Genomic DNA, 25,379 nt, shown 5'->3' with positions numbered 1-25,379 from the left:
GTGACGATGTGTGACGAGGGGTGGGGGGGTTTGAGAAATGTGACGTCACATCAAAATGCGCAACTTTAAATAAATATAGACAACACGTTCTACTTAATTAAATAGACTTGTTAATAAATGTTTCTCCTACAACATCAGAGTGCAGCGCCACATTAAATACGCACTACAATGACAATAGTTTAAAGCAATATATTGGGGGGGGGGGACATTTTGAGCATATCTGAATATTGGGGGTGGGGGTGTGGATGTGTGCCCCCCCCAATGTCGTTATAATTACGGCCTTGGTGCCCAGGGTGATCACGTGTGCGTCTCGTGCAGGAGGAACGTGCGGAGCGCGCGCGGTAGCGGCAGCGCTGCGAGGCAGTTGCCATCTTGGAGTCGCCGTGTGCCCACGCATGCTCGCAGCGCCAGTCGGCAAAGGTGCTTCAGAGGGCGCACATTACCTGCAAGGACACAGATCGCCCCTTTGGGTCAGAGGTTGCAACCGGGTACCCGATACCCGTACCCTACCCGATACCCGGCTACCCATACCCAGCCGGGTACGGGTAGCCGTTTGCGACCCTGGTGCGGCCGGGTACGGGTAGACCGTGAGTCACTGGTGAGTAACCGTTTGTCACTCATTTCGGGTAGGGTACGGGTAGGGAACGGGTACCCATTTGCGACCCTGGTGCGGCCGGGTACGGGTAAGGAATCAAAACCCGTTTGCGACCTCTGCTTTGGGTTTTTTCAGTAATTTAGCTGTGACGGTTCCACCTGAAGACGGAAGCTTGTGTTGCCTCCGAAACGTCGTAATTTAAAAAAATAAATTACCTACGTGGCTTTACCGAAAAAACCAAAGAGTATTGACCCTCACTATGAGACCTCCTTTACCAGTGGCAAAATCAGAGGTGTAGCTAGGATATTTTGTGCCCGGGGACGAACTATAAAATTGGCGCCCCCCCCTCCCCCCCGTTTAATCACATTTCCTATTACATTGTATTTAAAGAAGCAAATTTATAGAAATTATATTACATGGCTCACTCAGCCACTGTCGTAGACTGGTTGACATAGTCTACAAAAGATTAATTTTTCTTGATTTCACTGTCGCAAACTAGTCAATCACGTAATCAAAATCTGTTTTTTTCCAATGTTTCTCTTTCAACGCTAAGAAGAGCAAGATCGCTGAGACGATCTTGTCCCATTGAAGCCGCAAATACGACAAAAAGTTTAAATTTGCTGAACGACCGCTCACAGCTTGCAATTGAAACTGCTATTGTTAATAAATTTGCAGTGAAATTCGCAAATTCGGAAATATGTCGTCTCTATAAAACACAATAAAACCAAGAAGATCCAAAGGAGTTTCTGGTAGAACTTAATTCCGGTTACTGAGCAGCATTTTGCAACCTCTAATTTCTGTGAAAAGTTCGTGGCCATTGATGTCGGTGTCATAGAAATTTCCAAAATCTGTGCAATTTCGACGAATTGCATCGACATCTGTGTCGGATAGAAGAGTTTTGACGTCCAGCAGAAATCCAAATTTTGTGTTCAGGTCTTTTAGTCGTAAAAACCGTGTTGACATCTCCTGTTGAACGCGATAAAATACGCTCTTCATAACGCGCACAATTTCTTCTTCTGCTGAAAGTTCTGCATCTCTTGCTAGTTCTCCTGGAATCTTCAGACGTCGCCTAATTCTTCTGTCCACATCGATCCCCCAGGCTGTGCATCTTGTTTTGGCGTTTTCTACAGCAACTTGGCTCAAATCATCACGAAGCTTGACAAATTCATGCTCCAAAGATTCAAGATCAGTTGCTGCTTCCTTGAAATTCATAGTAGGATCCTGTAAGCGCTTCTGAACACGATAAATTTTTCCAAGAATGACATTCCAGAAATGTAATACAACTATGAAGTAAAAATTTAATACGCATGCCTGTAACTGTTCTGCATCACTTCTGGTTTCAGGCGTCATAGTTACGTCCTCCGATAATTTGTCTAGCAGCCCTACTAGTTCATCCAGTCCTTCATAGATAGCTTTAACAGCTTCTGATCGTGCACTCCAGCGTGTTTCAGACTCCCGCTTTACTGTGATGGGCACATCTTTTTTTAACTCTTCGCAACGAATTGTTGAACGAGAGAAAAACAGATATATACTGTGCGGTGGCTAGGATTGTTTTCATGAGAATTTAGTTTTTCTGGCTTTCTCCACTTGTTGAAACCGTTTGTTAACTCAAACGAAGCTCGTGAGTTTGAACTCGATGATGTAAATATTAGACAACAGAAACAGTAAGCAGCTTTATTGATTGGTGAATATAATAGCCACGAACGATTCACTTCCTCTTCATTCGCTAGTCGGCGTTCATACCATGCGGATGTAATTGAACGTTCTCTGGATACTGATGATAGATTGTCTCCGTGCGGAAAAGGCAAGGATCCGTGAGTAATCATTTCATTGCGAAGAGGCTGTGATATTTTCGATAGCTTGGTCGTTTTATCATATTCTAAGTAGCCAACATCGTGAAACCTTAGTACAGCAGGAACAGCATCATAATGAGTATTTTCAGCTTCTCTATCAGAAGATTCTTCCATCTCATCTTCCCCGTTACTGTCAACAAGTTCATCATCATGTCGTAGTTTCCGCCACCAAAAAACAGGCCAGTGACTAAGGCTGAAAGACTGCGCCTGTCTGTTGTTTGGGACGTTCTTCCATGTAAGTTCTTAATAGGCGCGCGTACCAAAATGTAATTACATGACATGTAGGCTGTGTGTGGCGGGATATAAAATTTTTAGGTTGAGGTGTAGATTTGTGCAGTAGTTTCAGGCTGCCGTGCCCGCCGCAATAAGTTATAATGTAACGTTGTAAGCCTCATTTTGGCGCCCCTTTACCTTGGCGCCCGGGGACATATGTACCCCCCTGCCCCCCCCTAGCTACGCCTCTGGGCAAAATATAGTAATAGGTTTTTACCCTTTCATCTGGTACAAAAACTGACACCTTTATACAAGTATTGACCCTTGCAGTCAAGAAAACTTCAAATATAGAAATATCACCCCGTATAGCATTTGGGGCCATCCACAAGTGACGTCACGCACCTGGGGGGGGGTCAGACATTTGTGACGATGTGTGGCGAGGGGGGGGGGGTTGAGAAATGTGACGTCACATCAAAATGCGCAACTTTAAATCAATATAGACAACACGTTCTACTTAATTAAATAGACTTTTTAATAAATGTTTTCTCCTACAACAACATCAGAGTGCAGTGCCACATTAAATACGCACTGCAATGACAATAGTTTAAAGCGATTTGAAGCTTGGTTTATTTTCAAAATGGAAATATGGTTTTGGAGAGGGGGGCAGAGCTTTGTGACGTCATATTTGAGGTGGGGTCTGACTTTTTGTGACGCCGTGTGACGAAGGGGGGGGTAAAAAAATCGTCTAAAATCGCGTGACGTCATTTATGGACGGCCCCTATAACACTTTTGGGACAAGTGCTGTTGGTGAGCAGCACCTATGAAGGCCGGCACGGCACACGACCAGGGATGGGTGGCCAACACCACGCCCGGCCGCCTTTGTCTCCCCGGCAGCAATGTCCACACACCGCACCGGGTACTCGTTTGAGGCTGAGTCAACATAGGAGAGGCCCTGGACCGGTTCAAGTGTCTGGCGCACTTCGTACGCCAGACACTTTTAAAAAATGCTGTAAACCTGGTCAGTTTGGGTGAACACTCTCAGAATGAATGGGACGTGACCCCCACCCCCTCCTCCTGCTCCTTCTGTGCAATCTTTTCCACATTTGTTGCCACTAGATGGCAGCAGCCCATAGAGCAATGTGGCGTGGCCCTGCAGATAATGCCTGCAGTTACAAACGGCAGGATGCGTTAGTGCGATGGGCACGCATAATGCTGTTGATTACCCTATGAATTACCAAACCGGTAATTAATATCCATTGAAATTTCTATGAATACATTAACCCCCCCACCCCCTTCGCACCTGACTGGCTCGCACGTGACGACATCACACTCATCCCCCCTCTATTTTAGACCGCAACAGGAGGATTTCTCAACAAATCTGGCTGTCGCCTGATGGTGCGAAATGTCGTACTCGAATTGTAAATGTGGTGGGTTTACTCTCCAACACACAACCGGTGTGCTGTACTAGTGACGAATTGGCCACGTTCTGTTTACAGGCACATTTATATATTTACTTGATCTAACCCCCCCCCCCCCCCCCAAAAAAAATGCCTCTATGATGATGGAGTTACATTCCCTCTCGCGTGAAAAGTGAGCACCGGCCACGGGAGGGCATCGCCAGGTCACGACAACTGACGGGGTTTTGCTTCCAAAAACGAATGAGATCAAGTACTATTCTGGCGAATCGCCCGATGATGCCGGATGTAATTGCCAGCGAAACGTCGTGCTACTCATTGTAAACGTTGTGGATTTACTCTCCAACACACCGGTGGGTTGAAGCAGTAACTAATTGCCACGTGAAAAATCCCTTGCTAATTGGCTGTGTCGGGTGGTGGAGGGTTACGACACATTTATACTTCCACGATCTAACCCAAAAACCATCATTATGGATGCGATAAAATAGCCGGCTCAGCCATGGCTCGGGGCTTTGGGCTCAGCTCAAGGAAAATCTTGAGCGTTTTCTGGGACCGCACCTGAGCTCCGTTGCGATGCGAGAGAGAGGAAAAAAGTTCAATGTAACATCCGGACCCATGCTCCGAGCAAGCTCGAGTTAAAGCGTCGACTCGTTGCCGGCTCACTTAGGCCTGAGCCAAGCTGAGAACAACAACAACAACAAATACGGGCCTCGGTGTTAACTGTGGCACCTATTGAGTTCACCCGGCACTGGGATTGTCTCGGACATGGTGGTGAAGAGGGGGGGGGGGCGGGTACGGGAGGGGGGAGGACGCGGGGAGTGGGGGGGGGGGCCTCACTCATGATGTAGTCGATCTCCGGCCACTGCTCGTTTTGCTGCAGCACGAGACGCAGCTTGGGACAGACACGCACGTGGTCAACGTAGTCCATCATGGCGAGCACCACTGGGCCCGCCCAGCGCCACAGCCATCGCAGCGTGATGACCTCGCAGAACTGCGCGTGTCGCCAATAAATACAGAGAGACACAATGAAGAGTTATCGTCCCCGTCATCAATTTGGGTGGGTCCCGTGGAAAACAAAAGCGCAAAACAACAAAGCCGCGAAGACGACCACCATCATCACCAGCAGCAGCAGCATCAGTGACGTCTTTATTATCATCGGCAGTATCCACAGTGACTTCTCTATCAGCAGCATCAGTGACTTCTTTTTTCTATCAAAAGCAAGCAGCAACAGCATCAATTGATTCCAGCATCAGCATCCCAAGCGACTTCATTATCATCATCAGCAGCAGCGGCATCAATGACTTCACCCCGTGTCTGCGCACATCATCTCAGCAAGCAGCAACAGCATCAATTGACTCCAGCATCAGCATCCTAAGCGACTTCATTATCATCATCATCAGCAGCAGCAGCAGCGGCATCAATGACTTCACCCCGTGTCTGCGCGCATCATCTCGGCAAGCAGCAACTTACTCCACCATCGGCATCCTTAGCGACTCCCATTATCATCATCAGCAGCAGCAGCAGCGGTGGCGGCATCAATGACTTCACCCCGTGTCCGCGCGCAACATCTATTGTAAACGGAGAGGAGAGGGCCCCCCTGCCGGATCACCGTACGTACGGGCACGTCCTCGATGACGGACGAGGTGAGCACCATCCTCGTGGGGTCGTCGTCGTCGCCGTGCGAGCACTCGAAGCACGAGCGCACGTCACAGCCGAAGTTCATCAGCAGCCGCAGCGTCGCCTTGTCCTGCGCACAGCGCGGCACACGCACGCACGCAACAAGCCCGCAGCGATCGCGGCTACCCCGTTGCGTTGCACCAGGCGCACCGATTCGTAGGGTCGATGCCCGTTCGGCGTATTCCGAGGCTTCGTTTTCAACAACAGCGCGGTACGCGTGGGAATTCAGAGCAGCCAAAATGTACTCGAGACGCGCGACGTCGATTCTAAATGCGGAGGGGGTGAAAAACGGAGGACCCGCAAAATAATCCAGGCGACCACGGGGAGAGAGAGAGACGCGCAAACTCTAATTATACAGCAGCAGCAGGTGTCAGGGGTCAGGATCGAACCCACGACCTCCTGTACACCAGGCGAGGTAGTTAACATCTCCTAGCCAACGTGATGATGATGAGAGACACAAACTCCAAATATAAAGCAGCAGGCGTCAGGAGTCGGGATCGAACCCACAACCTCCTGTACACTTGGCGAGGTAGTTAACATCTCCTAGCCACCGTGATGATGATGAGAGACACACAAACTCCAAATATACAGCAGCAGGCGTCAGGGTCGGGATCTAACCCACGACCTCCTGTATACCTGGCGAGGTAGTTAACATCTCCTAGCCACCGTGATGATGATGAGAGAGAGAGACACGCAAACTCCAAATATACAGCAGCAGGCGTCAGGGTTGGGATCGAACCCACGACCTCCTGTACACCAGGCGAGGTAGTTAACATCTCCTAGCCACCGCTGGGGTGGGGGGGGCGGTGGCCGTGTGGCATCTAGCCCGCGGCCTCCCTCCGAGGACGGCCCCTGTTTGTGCGCCGCGTGCCTTCAGGGCGTACTGCAGGGCGCTGGGGAAGCGCGTCGAGTTGAGCGTCGAGCGGAAGTTGACGTCGGCCCCGTGGCGCAGCAGCAGGCGCGCGAGGTCGCGGTCGCCGCTCTGCACGGCGACCACCAGCGCGTTCAGAGGGTCCTGGTTGGGCAGCGCGCCCGCTACGTGCGGCAAAGACAGAGATCACCCCCCGCCGTGTAGCCCCGTCAGCGAGCGGCGCCCACGAAGGCCGGCACCGCGGCACACGTGGAGGGGGGGGCCGGCGCCACGCCCGGCCGCCTTTGCCTCACCCTGCAGCAGCAGCCGCGCGCAGACGACGTCGCCGTTGGCGACGGCGAAGAAGAGGGCCGAGCGGCGGCCGTCTCCGTGCTCGCCGGCGGCGTGGGTCGCCAGCGCGGCGTTCACGTCGCAGTGGCCGCCCTCGAGCAGCAGCCGCAGGCACTCGGCGTGGCCACCGTCCGCGGCCGCGTGCACCGGGCTCACGCCGCTGGCCGCGATCGCTCGCGGCGACGTCGCCTCGGCCAGCTGCTTCAGCGCCCTGCGCCGCGCACAGCGGTGTGCGCGAGAGAGTGAGAGGCCGTGCGTGCGTGCCACAGCAAGGGCGCTGGCATCCCCTCGCACCCCTCCACACGAACGCACGCACACCCCCACTAAACACACGCACGCACACCCCCACTAAACACACACACGCACCCACGTAGGCTCTTCGTGGGGGGGTCACCTGGTACCATGGGTTTTTACCCGAGGGGCCCCTAGCGGGGATGTCCCACGGTTTCCCAGTGCCAGGAGATTGGCTGACACCCCCCCCCAGGCCAAATTGCATTGCGGCCCCCCCCGTGAATTGGCTTAAAATTGTCTGGGCGCGACGAAGCTCACCGGGCTGACCGCAATGAGACACTCACAGCACGGGGAGATGGGGCTTCGAGGGCGAACACTCCGCGAGCAGCGCATGAGAGGAGGTGGGAGGGAAATCCCTGGACCGACTGCAGCTGCGTATTCCGCGGGACGGCCACCCCGACCAAACCGATTGAGTCCGGGGTGGGGAGGACGGGGACGTAGACAATGGACCGAGGCGTAATGGGAAGCAACGCTCCAGGTAGGGGCGGGGCATCGGTTTAAAATCGAAAGGTAGGCGCCCGATTGGCCGCACAGAATAACACCACGTGACCCGGGATCTTTGGATTCCGAGGGCATAAAAGAAGGGAGCGGAAAGACGTTGAGGAGTTCTCCTCCAGCTGTTCAGCTGCCCGGTCTGACTCCCAGCGCGTCCGTGCGATACCGTGAGTGCGTCTGCGAGGTGAGAAGTAGAGTGAGGGTACACCCAGGGATTGAATAGGGATCGGCTAGGCGCTGCTCACTAAATATTTACTCCGGGCCACACAGGGTTTTCTATAGACGCATCATTAATAAACTTCAGTTCAGAAGATCGGTGTAGTGTGATTCCTGTGTGGGTGGGTGAACTTCGGCGTGATGTCTGTGACTTTTGAGTGGAGCGACTGCATGCGGGGGGTGCATGAGAGATCGAGCGCGGGACTGCAGGGTGCGCTGCTATTACCATCTATACGACCGTCATTGTTTACGCGTGCTTGCGCTCCGTGCGCATTTACACAGTAGGAAATAGCCTCAACGGCGAGACGTGCACCCAGGTCACCTCTTTCTTTTCGTTTAACACCAGGAGGGGTGCATATTCATACAGCCCTGTCCCAGCCTTCCCCTTCCCGCTAGCATTAGCATCTGTTTGCAAGGCGGATTAAGGGGGCGCGTGCATATTCATACGACTATTTTCAGCGCTAGCCGTGGTGGGCGACGTGCGCCTGCACGTGCACGCGCGTGCACGCAGCCAACTCCGCGTTAGTGGCGGTGTACGTGGGGAGTGTGTGTGGGATAACTCCGGGTGGTGGTGAACCAGCCACTTAGCCACGTCCCTCAGAGAGGGCGCTGGCGCGGGGGGGCCGATCACTCGATCGGGGTGGCCCGGCGAGAAGTGGCCGAGGAGGAGGGGGGAGTGGAGGTGGTGGGCGTCAGCCCCCGCAGGTTCACGAGGGCAGTACGCACAGGTAGTGGCCGTGCCGCGCCGCGCTGTGGATGGGCAGGCGTCCCTCCATGCTGGGGGCGTTCGCGTCCGCTCCGTGCCGCAGCAGCAGCGTCACGCAGTCCGCGCTGCCGCCCCGCGCCGCTTCGAACAGCGCCGACTCGCCGTCACAGGCACGCGCGCCGACGTCTCCGCCTGCACGCGCGATAACCCCGACGCACGCACGCACGCAAGTCTCCCCTAGTCTCCACCAGTCTCCCCAAGTCTCCCCTAGTCTCATCGAGTCTCCCCAAGTCTCCCCTAGTCTCCCCAAGTCTCCCCTAGTCTCCCCGAGTCTCCCCAAGTCTCCCCTAGTCTCCCCAAGTCTCCCCAAGTCTCCCCTAGTCTCCCCGAGTCTCCCCAAGTCTCCCCTAGTCTCACCGAGTCTCCCCTAGACTCCCCTAGTCTCCCCGAGTCTCCCCAAGTCTCCCCTAGTCTCACCGAGTCTCCCCAAGTCTCCCCTAGTCTCCCCAAGTCTCCCTTAGTCTCCCCGAGTCTCCCCAAGTCTCCCCTAGTCTCCCCAAGTCTCCCCAAGTCTCCCCTAGTCTCCCCGAGTCTCCCCAAGTCTCCCCGAGTCTCCCCAAGTCTCCCCTAGTATCACCGAGTCTCCCCAAGTCTCCCCAAGTCTCACCGAGTCTCCCCAAGTCTCCCCTAGTCTCCCCAAGTCTCCCCTAGTCTCCCCAAGTCTCCCCTAGTCTCCCCAAGTCTCCCCAAGTCTCCCAAAGTCTCACCGAGTCTCCCCAAGTCTCCCCTAGTCTCCCCAAGTCTCCCCTAGTCTCACCGAGTCTCCCCAAGTCTCCCCAAGTCTCCCCAAGTCTCCCCGAGTCTCCCCAAGTCTCCCCTAGTCTCCCCAAGTCTCCCCTAGTCTCCCCAAGTCTCCCCTAGTCTCACCAAGTCTCCCCAAGTCTCCCCTAGTCTCCCCTAGTCTCCCCAAGTCTCCCCTAGTCTCCCCAAGTCTCCCCAAGTCTCCCCAAGTCTCCCCAAGTCTCCCCTAGTCTCCCCTAGTCTCCCCAAGTCTCCCCTAGTCTCCCCAAGTCTCCCCAAGTCTCCCCTAGTCTCCCCGAGTCTCCCCAAGTCTCCCCAAGTCTCCCCGAGTCTCCCCGAGTCTCCCCAAGTCTCCCCGAGTCTCCCCAAGTCTCCCCAAGTCTCCCCAAGTCTCCCCTAGTCTCCCCGAGTCTCCCCAAGTCTCCCCAAGTCTCCCCAAGTCTCCCCGAGTCTCCCCAAGTCTCCCCGAGTCTCCCCGAGTCTCCCCGAGTCTCCCCGAGTCTCCCCGAGTATCCCCAAGTCTCCCCAAGTCTCCCCAAGTCTCCCCGAGTCTCCCCGAGTCTCCCCGAGTATCCCCAAGTCTCCCCTAGTCTCCCCTAGTCTCCCCAAGTCTCCCCAAGTCTCCCAAAGTCTCACCGAGTCTCCCCAAGTCTCCCCTAGTCTCCCCAAGTCTCCCCTAGTCTCACCGAGTCTCCCCAAGTCTCCCCAAGTCTCCCCGAGTCTCCCCGAGTCTCCCCAAGTCTCCCCTAGTCTCCCCAAGTCTCCCCTAGTCTCCCCAAGTCTCCCCAAGTCTCCCCTAGTCTCCCCTAGTCTCCCCAAGTCTCCCCTAGTCTCCCCAAGTCTCCCCAAGTCTCCCCTAGTCTCCCCAAGTCTCCCCAAGTCTCCCCGAGTCTCCCCGAGTCTCCCCGAGTCTCCCCGAGTCTCCCCAAGTCTCCCCTAGTCTCCCCGAGTCTCCCCAAGTCTCCCCAAGTCTCCCCTAGTCTCCCCGAGTCTCCCCAAGTCTCCCCAAGTCTCCCCAAGTCTCCCCTAGTCTCCCCGAGTCTCCCCGAGTCTCCCCGAGTCTCCCCGAGTCTCCCCGAGTCTCCCCGAGTATCCCCGAGTCTCCCCGAGTCTCCCCGAGTCTCCCCGAGTCTCCCCAAGTCTCCCCGAGTCTCCCCGAGTCTCCCCGAGTATCCCCAAGTCTCCCCAAGTCTCCCCAAGTCTCCCCAAGTCTCCCCGAGTCTCCCCGAGTCTCCCCAAGTCTCCCCTAGTCTCCCCAAGTCTCCCCTAGTCTCCCCAAGTCTCCCCTAGTCTCCCCTAGTCTCACCGAGTCTCCCCGAGTCTTCCCGAGTCTCACCAAGTCTCCCCTAGTCTCACCGAGTCTCCCCGAGTCTCCCCAAGTCTCCCCTAGTCTCCCCAAGTCTCCCCTAGTCTCCCCGAGTCTCCCCTAGTCTCCCCTAGTCTCCCCGAGTCTCCCCTAGTCTCCCCGAGTCTCCCCGAGTCTCCCCGAGTCGCCCCGAGTCTCCCCGAGTCTCCCCTAGTCTCCCCGAGTCTCCCCTAGTCTCCCCGAGTCTCCCCGAGTCTCCCCTAGTCTCCCCTAGTCTCCCCTAGTCTCCCCAAGTCTCCCCAAGTCTCCCCTAGTCTCCTCAGTCTCCCCAAGTCTCCCCAAGTCTCCCCTAGTCTCCCCTAGTCTCCCCTAGTCTCCCCAAGTCTCCCCTAGTCTCCCCTAGTCTCCCCGAGTCTCCCCTAGTCTCCCCTAGTCTCCTCAGTCTCCCCAAGTCTCCCCAAGTCTCCCCTAGTCTCCCCTAGTCTCCCCTAGTCTCCCCTAGTCTCCCCAAGTCTCCCCTAGTCTCCTCAGTCTCCCCAAGTCTCCCCTAGTCTCCCCTAGTCTCCCCTAGTCTCACCTAGTCTCCCCAAGTCTCCCCTAGTCTCCCCATGTCTCCCCGAGTCTCCCCTAGTCTCCCCTAGTCTCCTCAGTCTCCCCAAGTCTCCCCAAGTCTCCCCTAGTCTCCCCTAGTCTCCCCAAGTCTCCCCTAGTCTCCCCTAGTCTCCCCAAGTCTCCCCTAGTCTCCCCTAGTCTCCCCAAGTCTCCCCAAGTCTCCCCTAGTCTCCCCAAGTCTCCCCTAGTCTCCCCAAGTCTCCCCAAGTCTCCCCTAGTCTCCCCAAGTCTCCCCTAGTCTCCCCTAGTCTCCCCAAGTCTCCCCTAGTCTCCCCTCGTCTCCCCAAGTCTCCCCAAGTCTCCCCTAGTCTCCCCAAGTCTCCCCAAGTCTCCCCTAGTCTCCCCAAGTCTCCCCAAGTCTCCCCTAGTCTCCCCAAGTCTCCCCAAGTCTCCCCAAGTCTCCCCTAGTCTCCCCAAGTCTCCCCTAGTCTCCCCTAGTCTCCCCAAGTCTCCCCAAGTCTCCCCTAGTCTCCCCTAGTCTCCCCAAGTCTCCCCAAGTCTCCCCTAGTCTCCCCTAGTCTCCCCGAGTCTCCCCGAGTCTCCCCTAGTCTCCCCTAGTCTCCCCGAGTCTCCCCTAGTCTCCCCGAGTCTCCCCGAGTCTCCCCGAGTCGCCCCGAGTCTCCCCGAGTCTCCCCTAGTCTCCCCGAGTCTCCCCTAGTCTCCCCGAGTCTCCCCGAGTCTCCCCTAGTCTCCCCTAGTCTCCCCAAGTCTCCCCAAGTCTCCCCTAGTCTCCTCAGTCTCCCCAAGTCTCCCCAAGTCTCCCCTAGTCTCCCCTAGTCTCCCCTAGTCTCCCCAAGTCTCCCCTAGTCTCCCCTAGTCTCCCCTAGTCTCCCCTAGTCTCCTCAGTCTCCCCAAGTCTCCCCAAGTCTCCCCTAGTCTCCCCTAGTCTCCCCTAGTCTCCCCAAGTCTCCCCTAGTCTCCTCAGTCTCCCCAAGTCTCCCCAAGTCTCCCCTAGTCTCCCCTAGTCTCCCCTAGTCTCCCCAAGTCTCCCCTAGTCTCCCCTAGTCTCCCCGAGTCTCCCCTAGTCTCCCCTAGTCTCCTCAGTCTCCCCAAGTCTCCCCTAGTCTCCCTAGTCTCCCCAAGTCTCCCCTAGTCTCCCCTAGTCTCCCCAAGTCTCCCCTAGTCTCCCCTAGTCTCCCCAAGTCTCCCCAAGTCTCCCCTAGTCTCCCCAAGTCTCCCCTAGTCTCCCCAAGTCTCCCCAAGTCTCCCCAAGTCTCCCCTAGTCTCCCCAAGTCTCCCCTAGTCTCCCCTAGTCTCCCCAAGTCTCCCCTAGTCTCCCCTCGTCTCCCCAAGTCTCCCCAAGTCTCCCCTAGTCTCCCCAAGTCTCCCCAAGTCTCCCCTAGTCTCCCCAAGTCTCCCCAAGTCTCCCCTAGTCTCCCCTAGTCTCCCCAAGTCTCCCCAAGTCTCCCCAAGTCTCCCCTAGTCTCCCCAAGTCTCCCCTAGTCTCCCCTAGTCTCCCCAAGTCTCCCCTAGTCTCCCCAAGTCTCCCCAAGTCTCCCCTAATCTCCCCAAGTCTCCCCAAGTCTCCCCTAGTCTCCCCAAGTCTCCCCAAGTCTCCCCTAGTCTCCCCAAGTCTCCCCTAGTCTCCCCTAGTCTCCCCAAGTCTCCCCAAGTCTCCCCTAGTCTCCCCAAGTCTCCCCTAGTCTCCCCAAGTCTCCCCAAGTCTCCCCTAGTCTCCCCAAGTCTCCCCTAGTCTCCCCTAGTCTCCCCAAGTCTGCCCTAGTCTCCCCTAGTCTCCCCAAGTCTCCCCAAGTCTCCCCTAGTCTCCCCAAGTATCCCCAAGTCTCCCCTAGTCTCCCCTAGTCTCCCCAAGTCTCCCCTAGTCTCCCCAAGTCTCCCCAAGTCTCCCCTAGTCTCCCCTAGTCTCCCCTAGTCTCCCCTAGTCTCCCCAAGTCTCCCCAAGTCTCCCCTAGTCTCCCCAAGTCTCCCCTAGTCTCCCTAAGTCTCCCCAAGTCTCCCCTAGTCTCCCCAAGTCTCCCCTAGTCTCCCCTAGTCTCCCCAAGTCTCCCCAAGTCTCCCCAAGTCTCCCCTAGTCTCCCCTAGTCTCCCCTAGTCTCCCCAAGTCTCCCCAAGTCTCCCCTAGTCTCCCCAAGTCTCCCCTAGTCTCCCCAAGTCTCCCCTAGTCTCCCCAAGTCTCCCCTAGTCTCCCCTAGTCTCCCCAAGTCTCCCCAAGTCTCCCCAAGTCTCCCCTAGTCTCCCCAAGTCTCCCCAAGTCTCCCCTAGTCTCCCCAAGTCTCCCCTAGTCTCCCCTAGTCTCCCCAAGTCTCCCCTAGTCTCCCCTCGTCTCCCCAAGTCTCCCCAAGTCTCCCCTAGTCTCCCCAAGTCTCCCCAAGTCTCCCCTAGTCTCCCCAAGTCTCCCCAAGTCTCCCCTAGTCTCCCCAAGTCTCCCCAAGTCTCCCCAAGTCTCCCCAAGTCTCCCCTAGTCTCCCCTAGTCTCCCCAAGTCTCCCCAAGTCTCCCCTAGTCTCCCCTAGTCTCCCCAAGTCTCCCCAAGTCTCCCCTAGTCTCCCCTAGTCTCCCCGAGTCTCCCCGAGTCTCCCCTAGTCTCCCCTAGTCTCCCCGAGTCTCCCCTAGTCTCCCCGAGTCTCCCCGAGTCTCCCCGAGTCGCCCCGAGTCTCCCCGAGTCTCCCCTAGTCTCCCCGAGTCTCCCCTAGTCTCCCCGAGTCTCCCCGAGTCTCCCCTAGTCTCCCCTAGTCTCCCCAAGTCTCCCCAAGTCTCCCCTAGTCTCCTCAGTCTCCCCAAGTCTCCCCAAGTCTCCCCTAGTCTCCCCTAGTCTCCCCAAGTCTCCCCTAGTCTCCCCTAGTCTCCCCTAGTCTCCCCTAGTCTCCTCAGTCTCCCCAAGTCTCCCCTAGTCTCCCCTAGTCTCCCCTAGTCTCCTCAGTCTCCCCAAGTCTCCCCAAGTCTCCCCTAGTCTCCCCTAGTCTCCCCTAGTCTCCCCAAGTCTCCCCTAGTCTCCCCTAGTCTGCCCGAGTCTCCCCTAGTCTCCCCTAGTCTCCTCAGTCTCCCCAAGTCTCCCCTAGTCTCCCCTAGTCTCCCCAAGTCTCCCCTAGTCTCCCCTAGTCTCCCCAAGTCTCCCCTAGTCTCCCCTAGTCTCCCCAAGTCTCCCCAAGTCTCCCCTAGTCTCCCCAAGTCTCCCCTAGTCTCCCCAAGTCTCCCCAAGTCTCCCCTAGTCTCCCCAAGTCTCCCCTAGTCTCCCCTAGTCTCCCCAAGTCTCCCCTAGTCTCCCCTCGTCTCCCCAAGTCTCCCCAAGTCTCCCCTAGTCTCCCCAAGTCTCCCCAAGTCTCCCCTAGTCTCCCCAAGTCTCCCCAAGTCTCCCCTAGTCTCCCCTAGTCTCCCCAAGTCTCCCCAAGTCTCCCCAAGTCTCCCCAAGTCTCCCCTAGTCTCCCCTAGTCTCCCCAAGTCTCCCCTAGTCTCCCCAAGTCTCCCCAAGTCTCCCCTAATCTCCCCAAGTCTCCCCAAGTCTCCCCTAGTCTCCCCTAGTCTCCCCTAGTTCCCCAAGTCTCCCCTAGTCTCCCCTAGTCTCCCCAAGTCTCCCCAAGTCTCCCCTAGTCTCCCCAAGTCTCCCCTAGTCTCCCCAAGTCTCCCCAAGTCTCCCCTAGTCTCCCCAAGTCTCCCCTAGTCTCCCCTAGTCTCCCCAAGTCTCCCCTAGTCTCCCCTAGTCTCCCCAAGTCTCCCCAAGTCTCCCCTAGTCTCCCCAAGTATCCCCAAGTCTCCCCTAGTCTCCCCTAGTCTCCCCAAGTCTCCCCTAGTCTCCCCAAGTCTCCCCAAGTCTCCCCTAGTCTCCCCTAGTCTCCCCTAGTCTCCCCAAGTCTCCCCAAGTCTCCCCTAGTCTCCCCAAGTCTCCCCTAGTCTCCCCAAGTCTCCCCAAGTCTCCCCTAGTCTCCCCAAGTCTCCCCTAGTCTCCCCTAGTCTCCCCAAGTCTCCCCAAGTCTCCCCAAGTCTCCCCTAGTCTCCCCTAGTCTCCCCTAGTCTCCCCAAGTCTCCCCTAGTCTCCCCAAGTCTCCCCTAGTCTCCCCAAGTCTCCCCTAGTCTCCCCAAGTCTCCCCTAGTCTCCCCTAGTCTCCCCAAGTCTCCCCAAGTCTCCCCAAGTCTCCCCTAGTCTCCCCTAGTCTCCCCTAGTCTCCCCAAGTCTCCCCAAGTCTCCCCTAGTCTCCCCAAGTCTCCCCTAGTCTCCCCAAGTCTCCCCAAGTCTCCCCTAGTCTCCCCAAGTCTCCCCTAGTCTCCCCTAGTCTCCCCAAGTCTCCCCAAGTCTCCCCTAGTCTCCCCTAGTCTCCCCAAGTCTCCCCTAGTCTCCCCTAGTCTCCCCAAGTCTCCCCAAGTCTCCCCTAGTCTCCCCAAGTCTCCCCAAGTCCCCCCAAGTCTCCCCAAGTCTCCCCTAGTCTCCCCAAGTCTCCCCAAGTCTCCCCAAGTCTCCCCTAGTCTCCCCAAGTCTCCCCTAGTCTCCCCTAGTCTCCCCAAGTCTCCCCTAGTCTCCCCAAGTCTCCCCAAGTCTCCCCTAGTCTCCCCAAGTCTCCCCAAGTCTCCCCTAGTCTCACCAAGTCTCCCCTAGTCTCCCCTAGTCTCCCCAAGTCTCCCCTAGTCTCCCCAAGTCTCCCCAAGTCTCCCCTAGTCTCCCCAAGTCTCCCCTAGTCTCCCCAAGTCTCCCCAAGTCTCCCCTAGTCTCCCCAAGTCTCCCCTAGTCTCCCCTAGTCTCCCCAAGTCTCCCCTAGTCTCCCCTAGTCTCCCCAAGTCTCCCCAAGTCTCCCCTAGTCTCCCCAAGTATCCCCAAGTCTCCCCTAGTCTCCCCTAGTCTCCCCAAGTCTCCCCTAGTCTCCCCTAGTCTCCCCTAGTCTCCCCAAGTCTCCCCAAGTCTCCCCTAGTCTCCCCAAGTCTCCCCTAGTCTCCCCAAGTCTCCCCAAGTCTCCCCTAGTCTCCCCAAGTCTCCCCTAGTCTCCCCAAGTCTCCCCAAGTCTCCCCTAGTCTCCCCTAGTCTCCCCTAGTCTCCCCAAGTCTCCCCAAGTCTCCCCTAGTCTCCCCAAGTCTCCCCTAGTCTCCCCAAGTCTCCCCAAGTCTCCCCTAGTCTCCCCAAGTCTCCCCTAGTCTCCCCTAGTCTCCCCAAGTCTCCCCAAGTCTCCCCAAGTCTCCCCTAGTCTCCCCTAGTCTCCCCTAGTCTCCCCAAGTCTCCCCAAGTCACCCCTAGTCTCCCCAAGTCTCCCCTAGTCTCCCCAAGTCTCCCCTAGTCTCCCCAAGTCTCCCCTAGTCTCCCCTAGTCTCCCCAAGTCTCCCCAAGTCTCCCCAAGTCTCCCCTAGTCTCCCCTAGTCTCCCCTAGTCTCCCCAAGTCTCCCCAAGTCTCCCCTAGTCTCCCCAAGTCTCCCCTAGTCTCCCCAAGTCTCCCCAAGTCTCCCCAAGTCTCCCCTAGTCTCCCCAAGTCTCCCCTAGTCTCCCCTAGTCTCCCCAAGTCTCCCCAAGTCTCCCCTAGTCTCCCCTAGTCTCCCCAAGTCTCCCCTAGTCTCCCCTAGTCTCCCCAAGTCTCCCCAAGTCTCCCCTAGTCTCCCCAAGTCTCCCCAAGTCCCCCTAAGTCTCCCCAAGTCTCCCCTAGTCTCCCCTAGTCTCCCCAAGTCTCCCCAAGTCTCCCCAAGTCTCCCCTAGTCTCCCCAAGTCTCCCCTAGTCTCCCCTAGTCTCCCCAAGTCTCCCCTAGTCTCCCCAAGTCTCCCCAAGTCTCCCCTAGTCTCCCCAAGTCTCCCCAAGTCTCCCCTAGTCTCCCCAAGTCTCCCCAAGTCTCCCCTAGTCTCCCCAAGTCTCCCCTAGTCTCCCCAAGTCTCCCCAAGTCTCCCCTAGTCTCCCCAAGTCTCCCCTAGTCTCCCCAAGTCTCCCCAAGTCTCCCCTAGTCTCCCCAAGTCTCCCCTAGTCTCCCCTAGTCTCCCCAAGTCTCCCCTAGTCTCCCCAAGTCTCCCCAAGTCTCCCCAAGTCTCCCCTAGTCTCCCCAAGTATCCCCAAGTCTCCCCTAGTCTCCCCTAGTCTCCCCAAGTCTCCCCTAGTCTCCCCAAGTCTCCCCTAGTCTCCCCTAGTCTCCCCTAGTCTCCCCAAGTCTCCCCAAGTCTCCCCTAGTCTCCCCAAGTCTCCCCTAGTCTCCCCAAGTCTCCCCAAGTCTCCCCTAGTCTCCCCAAGTCTCCCCAAGTCTCCCCTAGTCTCCCCAAGTCTCCCCTAGTCTCCCCAAGTCTCCCCTAGTCTCCCATAGTCTCCCCAAGTCTCCCCTAGTCTCCCCAAGTCTCCCCAAGTCTCCCCTAGTCTCCCCTAGTCTCCCCAAGTCTCCCCAAGTCTCCCCTAGTCTCCCCAAGTCTCCCCTAGTCTCCCCATGTCTCCCCAAGTCTCCCCTAGTCTCCCCAAGTCTCCCCTAGTCTCCCCAAGTCTCCCCAAGTCTCCCCTAGTCTCCCCAAGTCTCCCCTAGTCTCCCCAAGTCTCCCCAAGTCTCCCCTAGTCTCCCCAAGTCTCCCCTAGTCTCCCCTAGTCTCCCCAAGTCTCCCCTAGTCTCCCCAAGTCTCCCCAAGTCTCCCCTAGTCTCCCCAAGTCTCCCCTAGTCTCCCCAAGTCCCCCCAAGTCTCCCCTAGTCTCCCCAAGTCTCCCCTAGTCTCCCCAAGTCTCCCCAAGTCTCCCCTAGTCTCCCCAAGTCTCCCCTAGTCTCCCCAAGTCTCCCCAAGTCTCCCCTAGTTCCCCAAGTCTCACCTAGTCTCCCCTAGTCTCCCCAAGTCTCCCCAAGTCTCCCCTAGTCTCCCCAAGTCTCCCCTAGTCTCCCCAAGTCTCCCCTAGTCTCCCCTAGTCTCCCCTAGTCTCCCCAAGTCTCCCCTAGTCTCCCCAAGTCTCCCCAAGTCTCCCCTAGTCTCCCCTAGTCTCCCCAAGTCTCCCCAAGTCTCCCCTAGTCTCCCCAAGTCTCCCCTAGTCTCCCCATGTCTCCCCAAGTCTCCCCAAGTCTCCCCAAGTCTCCCCTAGTCTCCCCTAGTCTCCCCAAGTCTCCCCTAGTCTCCCCAAGTCTCCCCAAGTCTCCCCTAGTCTCCCCAAGTCTCCCCTAGTCTCCCCAAGTCTCCCCAAGTCTCCCCTAGTCTCCCCAAGTCTCCCCTAGTCTCCCCTAGTCTCCCCAAGTCTCCCCTAGTCTCCCCTAGTCTCCCCAAGTCTCCCCAAGTCTCCCCAAGTCTCCCCTAGTCTCCCCAAGTATCCCCAAGTCTCCCCTAGTCTCCCCTAGTCTCCCCAAGTCTCCCCTAGTCTCCCCAAGTCTCCCCTAGTCTCCCCTAGTCTCCCCTAGTCTCCCCAAGTCTCCCCAAGTCTCCCCTAGTCTCCCCAAGTCTCCCCTAGTCTCCCCAAGTCTCCCCAAGTCTCCCCTAGTCTCCCCAAGTCTCCCCTAGTCTCCCCTAGTCTCCCCAAGTCTCCCCAAGTCTCCCCTAGTCTCCCCAAGTCTCCCCTAGTCTCCCCAAGTCTCCCCTAGTCTCCCATAGTCTCCCCAAGTCTCCCCTAGTCTCCCCAAGTCTCCCCAAGTCTCCCCTAGTCTCCCCTAGTCTCCCCAAGTCTCCCCAAGTCTCCCCTAGTCTCCCCAAGTCTCCCCTAGTCTCCCCATGTCTCCCCAAGTCTCCCCTAGTCTCCCCAAGTCTCCCCTAGTCTCCCCTAGTCTCCCCAAGTCTCCCCAAGTCTCCCCTAGTCTCCCCAAGTCTCCCCTAGTCTCCCCAAGTCTCCCCAAGTCTCCCCTAGTCTCCCCAAGTCTCCCCTAGTCTCCCCTAGTCTCCCCAAGTCTCCCCTAGTCTCCCCAAGTCTCCCCAAGTCTCCCCTAGTCTCCCCAAGTCTCCCCTAGTCTCCCCAAGTCCCCCCAAGTCTCCCCTAGTCTCCCCAAGTCTCCCCTAGTCTCCCCAAGTCTCCCCAAGTCTCCCCTAGTCTCCCCAAGTCTCCCCTAGTCTCCCCAAGTCTCCCCAAGTCTCCCCTAGTTCCCCAAGTCTCACCTAGTCTCCCCTAGTCTCCCCAAGTCTCCCCAAGTCTCCCCTAGTCTCCCCAAGTCTCCCCTAGTCTCCCCAAGTCTCCCCTAGTCTCCCCTAGTCTCCCCTAGTCTCCCCAAGTCTCCCCTAGTCTCCCCAAGTCTCCCCAAGTCTCCCCTAGTCTCCCCTAGTCTCCCCAAGTCTCCCCAAGTCTCCCCTAGTCTCCCCAAGTCTCCCCTAGTCTCCCCATGTCTCCCCAAGTCTCCCCTAGTCTCCCCAAGTCTCCCCTAGTCTCCCCTAGTCTCCCCAAGTCTCCCCAAGTCTCCCCTAGTCTCCCCAAGTCTCCCCTAGTCTCCCCAAGTCTCCCCAAGTCTCCCCTAGTCTCCCCAAGTCTCCCCTAGTCTCCCCTAGTCTCCCCAAGTCTCCCCTAGTCTCCCCAAGTCTCCCCAAGTCTCCCCTAGTCTCCCCAAGTCTCCCCTAGTCTCCCCAAGTCCCCCCAAGTCTCCCCTAGTCTCCCCAAGTCTCCCCTAGTCTCCCCAAGTCTCCCCAAGTCTCCCCTAGTCTCCCCAAGTCTCCCCTAGTCTCCCCAAGTCTCCCCAAGTCTCCCCTAGTCTCCCCAAGTCTCCCCTAGTCTCCCCTAGTCTCCCCAAGTCTCCCCTAGTCTCCCCAAGTCTCCCCTAGTCTCCCCAAGTCTCCCCAAGTCTCCCCAAGTCTCCCCTAGTCTCCCCAAGTCTCCCCTAGTCTCCCCAAGTCTCCCCTAGTCTCCCCTAGTCTCCCCAAGTCTCCCCAAGTCTCCCCTAGTCTCCCCAAGTCTCCCCTAGTCTCCCCAAGTCTCCCCTAGTCTCCCCAAGTCTCCCCTAGTCTCCCCAAGTCTCCCCAAGTCTCCCCTAGTCTCCCCAAGTCTCCCCAAGTCTCCCCTAGGGTCGGCGGATCGCGCACGCGAACGTCGCGGGCGAGGCGTCAACTCCCCGCGGCGGCGCCCACCTTTGTGGATGAGCTGCTCCAGCGCCTCCTCCCTGCCGTGCAGCGCCGCGACGGCCAGCGGCGTCACGGCGAACGCGTCCCGCCGGTTGGGGTCGCCGCGGTGGTGCAGCAGCAGGGCCAGGATGTGCGAGCGGCCCCCGCGGGCGGCTTCGTGCACGGCCGTCCACCGCTTGGCGCACGCGAGGTTCGGGTCCGCGCCGTGCCGGAGGAGCAGCAAGGCCAGCTGGTGCGAGCCCGCGCGCACCGCTTGCGGAGAGCAGCGGGTTTACTGGTTGTTGGTTTATTATCATTGTTGTCGTTGCTGCTCTTTGGTTCTTTGGGTAAAGTCACGTGGTTAGGAATAACTACGTGACTTTACCGGTAGAGTCACGTGACTTTACCGCGTAGTTAGAAATAACGCCTCGCCCGCGACATTCGCGTTACTTCTAACTACGTGACTTTACCGTTTTTTATTATCAGTAAAGTCACGTAGTTAGAAATAACTACGTGACTTTACCGTTTTTTATTATCAGTAAAGTCACGTAGTTAGAAATAACTACGTGACTTTACCGTTTTTTATTATCAGTAAAGTCACGTAGTTAGAAATAACTAAGTGACTTTACCGTTTTTTATTATCAGTAAAGTCACGTAGTTATTTCTAACTACGTGACTTTACCGAAAGAACCAAAGCAAAAAAAGAAAATGAAATCGTGACCAACGTCACGGAGCGGTCCTTGAAAGAGCCGCATGGTGTCCCCGAGTTGCCGACACCCTCCTGGTCCATACCTCAACATGCCACAGCTGTCAACCCAGACGGTTCACCCCGTATGCTTGTGCAGGGAAATTGAGTTTTCAGGTCCATACGGCGTACAGCCGTTTCAATACGGGCAACAAAAAATGAAATTCTCTGCGTTTCTCCCTTGTGATGATGGGACTTTGTAGGATGAACGTTGAGATTTATAAGGGCACGGGGTGACCAATAGGGTCAAAATTGGTCTGTCATAAGGTAGGGCACTGATAAGTGAGCAGACATCGTGCTGCTCGCAGCAGACATCGCAGATGTCGCGATTCTCACCTGCAGACGGGCGCTTGTGTTGCGTTCGAAACGTCGTGATTTATTTTATTTCTACCCACGTGACTTTACCGAAAGAACCAAAGAGTATGGATTCCTGCAGTCACGAAAGCTTCAAATCAAGATTATTGTTGTTATTGTTATCATTGCATTCGCTTGCTTGCTTGCTTGAGAAAGCCATGCCGGGTGTCAAGACTGTTTCTAAACTGAACAATTTTTTTATGTTACCAAGTAAGTCCCACTGAGCTACACAGCTCTTTTTCAGAAGCGACCTGGCCACAAATGATAGCTCAACGAAGTGGCTTATCACGTGGAAATGTATAGCAGCCAAATACTCTCAACGCCTGTTGAGTCTAAATGTGAACCCGAAGAAAAATCCACGCGACCACAGAGAAAGCATGCAAACTCCAAATATATAGGCATCAGGGTCGGGATCGAACCCACGACTTCCAGTATACCAGGCGAGGTAGTTAACATCTCGCCACACAGTAGGGGTCTCCGATTGCTGCATTTCCCAATGAAGCCTTTGCAAGTGTTTTTTTATCATAACACTTACAATTAGTAAATTTCGTAGCGTAACTATCAGCACGCAGCTCTCTTATGGGTGACATCACCATATCCGTAACGGTCACCACTACAATGAACTTCTTTCACGCCGCACGTAGCCAACCCTGGCCATCGGAGGTATTGACCAGGGTCGGCCTGCCGCGTCGAACCGCGGACCTCTGCGGCCTCACCGGCGAGCAGCGCGCTGTCCCCGCGGTCGTCGTGCCCGTCCGGCTGCACCCCGCGCTCCAGCAGGGCGCGGACGTTCCCCGCTCGCCCCGCCAGCACCGCCAGCATCAGCGCCGTCTCACCGGCGTGCGTGCACTGCTCCCGCACGCTGGGGTACGACGCTGTGCGAGGGTTAACGTGGACACAGCGAAGAGCCGACGGTAAGTGCGTCGCAAGAGTCTGTTGAAGGTACCTCCAATTAGTACGGTTAGATACGTACGGTGCGAAAGAAGTTCAACATCCATACATACATATGGGCAGTCCCGGGCTTACGAACGTAATTCGTTGCTGAGACCCGTTCGTAAGTCGGAACACAATCATGCCTGGCCGCCTTTGTCTCCCCAGTGGTGATGTTTACACAAACACACAAGGCCTCATTTGAGGCTGAGTTGACCTAGAGGAGGCCCAGGACCGGTTCAGATGGTCGTGAGTGGGAATCGAACTCGGGTCACCACTTTCGTAGCGCAGCGCGCTAACTGCTACACTACCACTCCCCCACAACAAAACAATAAAAATCCCCCGTGTAGCCTGAACAGACTGTTGGGGCAAGTGCTGTTAACGAGCACCTATGAAGGCCGGCACGGCACACGAGGGAGTGGGTAGCCAGCACCACGCCCGGCCGCCTTTGTCTCCCTAGTGGCGATGATTTACACACCGTTCCAGGTACTCAATTGAGGCTGAGTCGACCTAGGAGAGGCCCAGGACTGGTTCAAATAATCGACACCGGTGTTGGCCGTGAGCGGGAATCGAACTCGACGCGAGTCGCCGGGTTCGTTGTGCAGCGCGCGAACCACTACACCACCGCTCCCCACTCCCCACACACTCACTTTCACACACAAACTCAGCTTTAATTCTAGATTTGAAGCTTTCGTGACTGCAATGATTCATACTCTTAGGTTTGTTCGGTAAAGTCACGTAGGGGAAAATAAATAAATAATATAGGATACATTATAAAAATCATAGAAGAAATAATAGAAGGACAACAAATTTCACGTAGGTAAAAAATAAAATTTTAAATTACTAAAACTTAAAATAGAAATAAAATAATAAATCACGACGTGTCGGAGGCAACACAAGTCTCCGTCATCACGTGGAACCGTCACAGCTAAAATTACTGCATCAAGCTGTGACGGTCCCACCTGATGACGGAGACTTGTGTTGCCTCCGAAACGTCGTAATTTATTATTTTATTTCTATTATTACTTTTAGTAATTTTTTATTTTATTTTTTACCTACATGGTGACTTTACCGAAAAAACCTAAGCGTATAAAACTCAGCTTTCACACACACGCTCAGTCCCAGCGCGATGCTGACTGATTACATCTAGTTTGCACGTGCCACTTCGCGTTTTAAGTCAATGTTGTAAGTGCGGGTGCTCATAAGTGCGGGTGTTCGTACGTCCAGGGCCGCCTGTGCACACGTCTGTGTATAGACGAAATTCTGGCTGTGGCCCTCTCTCCGTGTTACCGTCGAGCGTGACCTCCAGGATCTGCTCGAGCGGCTGCACGGACGCCTCGTGCAGTGGGAACCACCCTCGGTCGTCGGCCTCGTCGAACGCGGAGCGGAAACGCGACAGCTTCTGCAGCTCCAGCACGCCGCCTGGACACGGGCCGACAGCCTTTCAGACTCGCACCCGGGAGTTCATTATCTCAGCTGCTGAGGCCCAAATTTGAGCTCTTCGTTGCGTTGCACGGACGCCAAAAGCGCAAGATCGTCGGAGTGGCGGCAGTTACATGGCATCGCAGTTATATAGAGTTACATAGAGTTGCATAGAGACTCATAGAGTTGTACAGAGACTCATAGACTGCAGCCCAAGACCCTTGGCAGTGGCAGCAGTGACAGGGCATTGCAGCGGGGGAATATGCAAACGAACCATAACTATAAACTACACGGACTTCCACGAGCACTGGCCCAGCTTTGTAAAAGCACAAAATGTCTTTTCGTCATCATTAAACGTGGTTACATGGCCCAGCCGTAGTCGTAAAAGCTCCCGGTTCGAATCCGGCAGGCCACCCTGGTTAGAACTCTGTAGGACCCTCCTAAAATAAGAGTCGAGAGACTCAATAAGACTTTCCTGAAAAAAAGACACGTAACAAGAACAAATTATAATGACAGTTTTTGAATAATTGGCCTATTGCAATGAGCAATCTTGTTTAAAAAAAATCTGATGTCTAGGCCCTGAACTGCACGAAGATCAATACTGCACACCGAATGCATTATGCATTGTTTACCTGATTGAACATATGCTGCCGGGTGATATTGGTCTGCAAAGCCAATCTTCTTCTTTCGTATGGATGCTGATGTAGGTGCACAGCAACAACTACAATTTGACGTTCAGGTGGTCAAGCCAGATAGCCGCGTCAAGAGTTAGTGTAGTGTATCGCTGCGGTGTCTTCTTCGTATTTGTGGATCGGGCATTGGTCTGTTCTGGACGACCACAGCCGCACACAAGAGAGAGTTTTTCATTTTCCATTTGTGCATCAGGTATCCGCATCTGCCATGGTTTGTGCAGTGGATTCGATTTATGGTGGACCGTGAGTCTTCGCGCAAGATCAAACCCAAGGATCGTCAGCGTTGAGTCTTTAACAACAAGGTGTTTACACCATTGGAACCTCATTTGCCAGTAAAAATATGATAATTGTTTTTTTTACCCTTCTATCTGGCAACAAAACTGACACCTTTTTACAAGGTGTCATGTTTGCATAGACCACAATACCTGCAGTCATAATGAAAAAAAATTACAAAAAATAACTGATAGGACAGTGCACATTATCAGAGTTATGTTTTTTGTTTGCATTATGACTGCAGGTATTGTGGTCTATGCAAACATGACTCCTTGTAAAAAGGTGTCAGTTTTGTTGCCAGATAGAAGGGTAAAAAAAAAACAATTAACAAGGTGTTTGTTTGTTTGTGAGTTCTTTCGAACTCCATTCAGCTCCCCAGGCTGCATTGGGGTTGAATTCGCATCGTTTAAGGTTAAGCGCACGGGTCACAAGGGGCTTGGTCGTGACTTCTTGGCTACAAATTCTGTCAGCGAATTGGAAAGCCAATAGGCTGACAGACTAAACAACACGCTCTATGTACTATATGTATGCATAAATGACGACATCATATTTATCCCTCTATTGAAGTACAAAACAGGAAGATTGCTCCACGAATCTGGCTGTCGCCTGATGATGCTCGTTGTAATTAATGGCGAAACGTCGTGCTCAGATTGTAAATGTTGTGGATTTGCTCTCCAACACACCGGTGTG

At 55.6% G+C, this 25,379-nt stretch overlaps 1 protein-coding gene across 1 annotated transcript; it reads right to left on the bottom strand.

Moving 5' to 3' along the window:
• Window positions 1-297: 297 nt before the first annotated feature.
• Window positions 298-24,342, bottom strand: ASB15 (ankyrin repeat and SOCS box containing 15). Its single transcript, XM_078876348.1, has 10 exons — window positions 24,334-24,342; window positions 23,593-23,743; window positions 22,089-22,247; window positions 20,301-20,546; window positions 8,683-8,854; window positions 6,918-7,165; window positions 6,625-6,788; window positions 5,695-5,823; window positions 4,914-5,067; window positions 298-443 (listed from the first exon to the last, which is right to left on the bottom strand). The coding sequence occupies exons 1-10, from the start codon at window positions 24,340-24,342 to the stop codon at window positions 298-300; spliced, it is 1,578 nt and encodes a 525-aa protein (XP_078732474.1).
• Between the last annotated feature and the right edge of the window lie 1,037 nt (window positions 24,343-25,379).

This window comes from Lampetra fluviatilis, chromosome 44 (genome assembly GCF_964198595.1).
Source record: "Lampetra fluviatilis chromosome 44, kcLamFluv1.1, whole genome shotgun sequence".
NCBI classification, from domain to species: Eukaryota; Metazoa; Chordata; class Hyperoartia; order Petromyzontiformes; family Petromyzontidae; genus Lampetra; species Lampetra fluviatilis.
Note: the sequence above shows the minus strand (reverse complement) of the source record. Positions and strands in the feature narration are given on the sequence as shown.